We start from the raw sequence: 1,697 nt of genomic DNA, 5'->3' as shown, positions 1-1,697 counted from the left end.
TATGCCAGGGTGATGTCCGATTTGCGGAGCATTGCGCGTGTTGTATATGCAAAGGGGGCCTTGCACTCTTTTGATGTTGGGGAAGGGGCGCCTGCCCTCGTGTCCCGCAGAAAGGAGGAGGCGAGGGATGAGGGTGAGGCTTGGGACGTCCGATGTGGGGGAGGCGCACACGGCCGTTTGGGGGATAACGCGGGGGCCAGGCTCCGCGCAGGGCCTGCACGGGCCTGCTCTGGGGGGCAGGGCTCGCCCCCGACCCTGGCAGCGCGTCCTTTGTTGCACAGGGGCGGGGCGAGCCCTCCCATCCCACTCACCTTCGCGGCCCGCCTCTTGGGGCCAAGGGGGTGTGCACCTAGTATGCGTGCGTGCGTTTTTGCGCGGGTGGATGGGGGGGGGGATATCCAGGACTGTTGGTGGGGGGGTTATCCAGGAGTGTTGATGTTTGTGTGTGGGGGGGGGGTATTCAGGAGTGTTTTGAAAGCTGCATCGAGGAGCATCGCAGGTGTTTTCTGCAAAGATCGGCCCCATGCTCATCATGTTTCAGGCGAAGCCCGCACGTCGTGCCGGAATGAGGGGGTGGGGTGAGGGTTGTGGGGCCTTGGACTGTCGGGGCCGGTGCATGTGGTCACTTGGGGGCGAAGGCAGGGGCTGTGCTTTTTGCAGGGGCTGCGGGGGCTGCTTGGAGGGAGGCTCTCCTCCGACCCTGAAATCCTTGCCTTGCGATGATCAGGGGCGGGCCGGGCCTCCCCATCGTGTTGACCCCCCCCCTCACACTACCACCCCCACCATCCCGCGCCCCTGGGCCAAGGGGTCGCGCACCTGGGGTGCGGTCTCGGCAGAGGCAAAACGGGCGGGAGGCCGCGTTTCGACGCCATCAACCGCCGCCTTGGTTTTCCGTTTGAATCCTGGATCGCCTCCCGTGACTCACGTCCCCCAATACGTTCCCCGCCCCCGCCACCAGCCGCCGCCTCCGGCCGCGCCGCTCTCGGCCTTGTCTGCAGCGCATGCGCCGCTCTCGCGCGGCCAAAGGCGCCGGCCGCCGGCGCCGCCGTCGGCGCCGGCGCGGCGGGCGGCGCCGGCGGGGCGGCCGTCGGAGTAGGGGGTGTGGCTGACAACATCCGAGCCTCCGGCTTTGTCGGGGCGCTGCTTGAAAACGTGGGGGCAATGGCGCCGGTGCTGGACGCCGCGAGAGGCGAGTGCTGCTTGGGATGCTGCACGTTTGAGCCCTTGATTTTGGGGTCGTTTGAGGGAAGGGCCGAGTGCTTCTGGGGGTGCTGCTTGCTTGGACACTTTTTGTGAGGTGCTTTGCATGATGTTTTTATGGGAGGCACTTTGCATGGTCTTCAAAAGAGGTGCCTATTGGGGTTTGCGCCGTCGCATGGTGTGGGGGCAAGGGGGAGTGCGTTTTTGCGCTCGACGGGGGCCGAGGCCGGCCGGCGCAGGCGCCCCGCGGCCATGCGGCCGTTGAACAAGCAGCCGCACGTTCAACGGCCGCATGCGTGAGTGCGGCGGAGGGGGCCGGCTCGTAACAGTGCATTGCGACCGGTCTCGCCTCTCTGGGGTGACGCAGCCTACTTGTCCCGCCCACCCCCCTCCATGATGTCACACTTCTGCATGCAGCCATGAACAACCCTCTCGACTGTTTTTTTTCGCTCTCTCTCCATCCCAACGGCTGCCAACTACCCGGCACCCCCCCCACC

The 1,697-nt window shown here is 66.2% G+C and overlaps 1 protein-coding gene across 1 annotated transcript; it reads right to left on the bottom strand.

Moving 5' to 3' along the window:
- Nucleotides 1–921: 921 nt before the first annotated feature.
- On the bottom strand, nucleotides 922–1,140 carry MNEG_14257 (hypothetical protein; the record flags this gene model as incomplete). Its single annotated transcript, XM_014037270.1, has 1 exon — nucleotides 922–1,140. A coding segment is annotated over one exon (219 nt), but the record flags the coding sequence as incomplete, so codon positions are not given.
- Between the last annotated feature and the right edge of the window lie 557 nt (nucleotides 1,141–1,697).

The sequence above is a fragment of the Monoraphidium neglectum genome (assembly GCF_000611645.1).
Source record: "Monoraphidium neglectum strain SAG 48.87 unplaced genomic scaffold scaffold04363, whole genome shotgun sequence".
Classification (NCBI taxonomy): domain Eukaryota; kingdom Viridiplantae; phylum Chlorophyta; class Chlorophyceae; order Sphaeropleales; family Selenastraceae; genus Monoraphidium; species Monoraphidium neglectum.
Note: the sequence above shows the minus strand (reverse complement) of the source record. Positions and strands in the feature narration are given on the sequence as shown.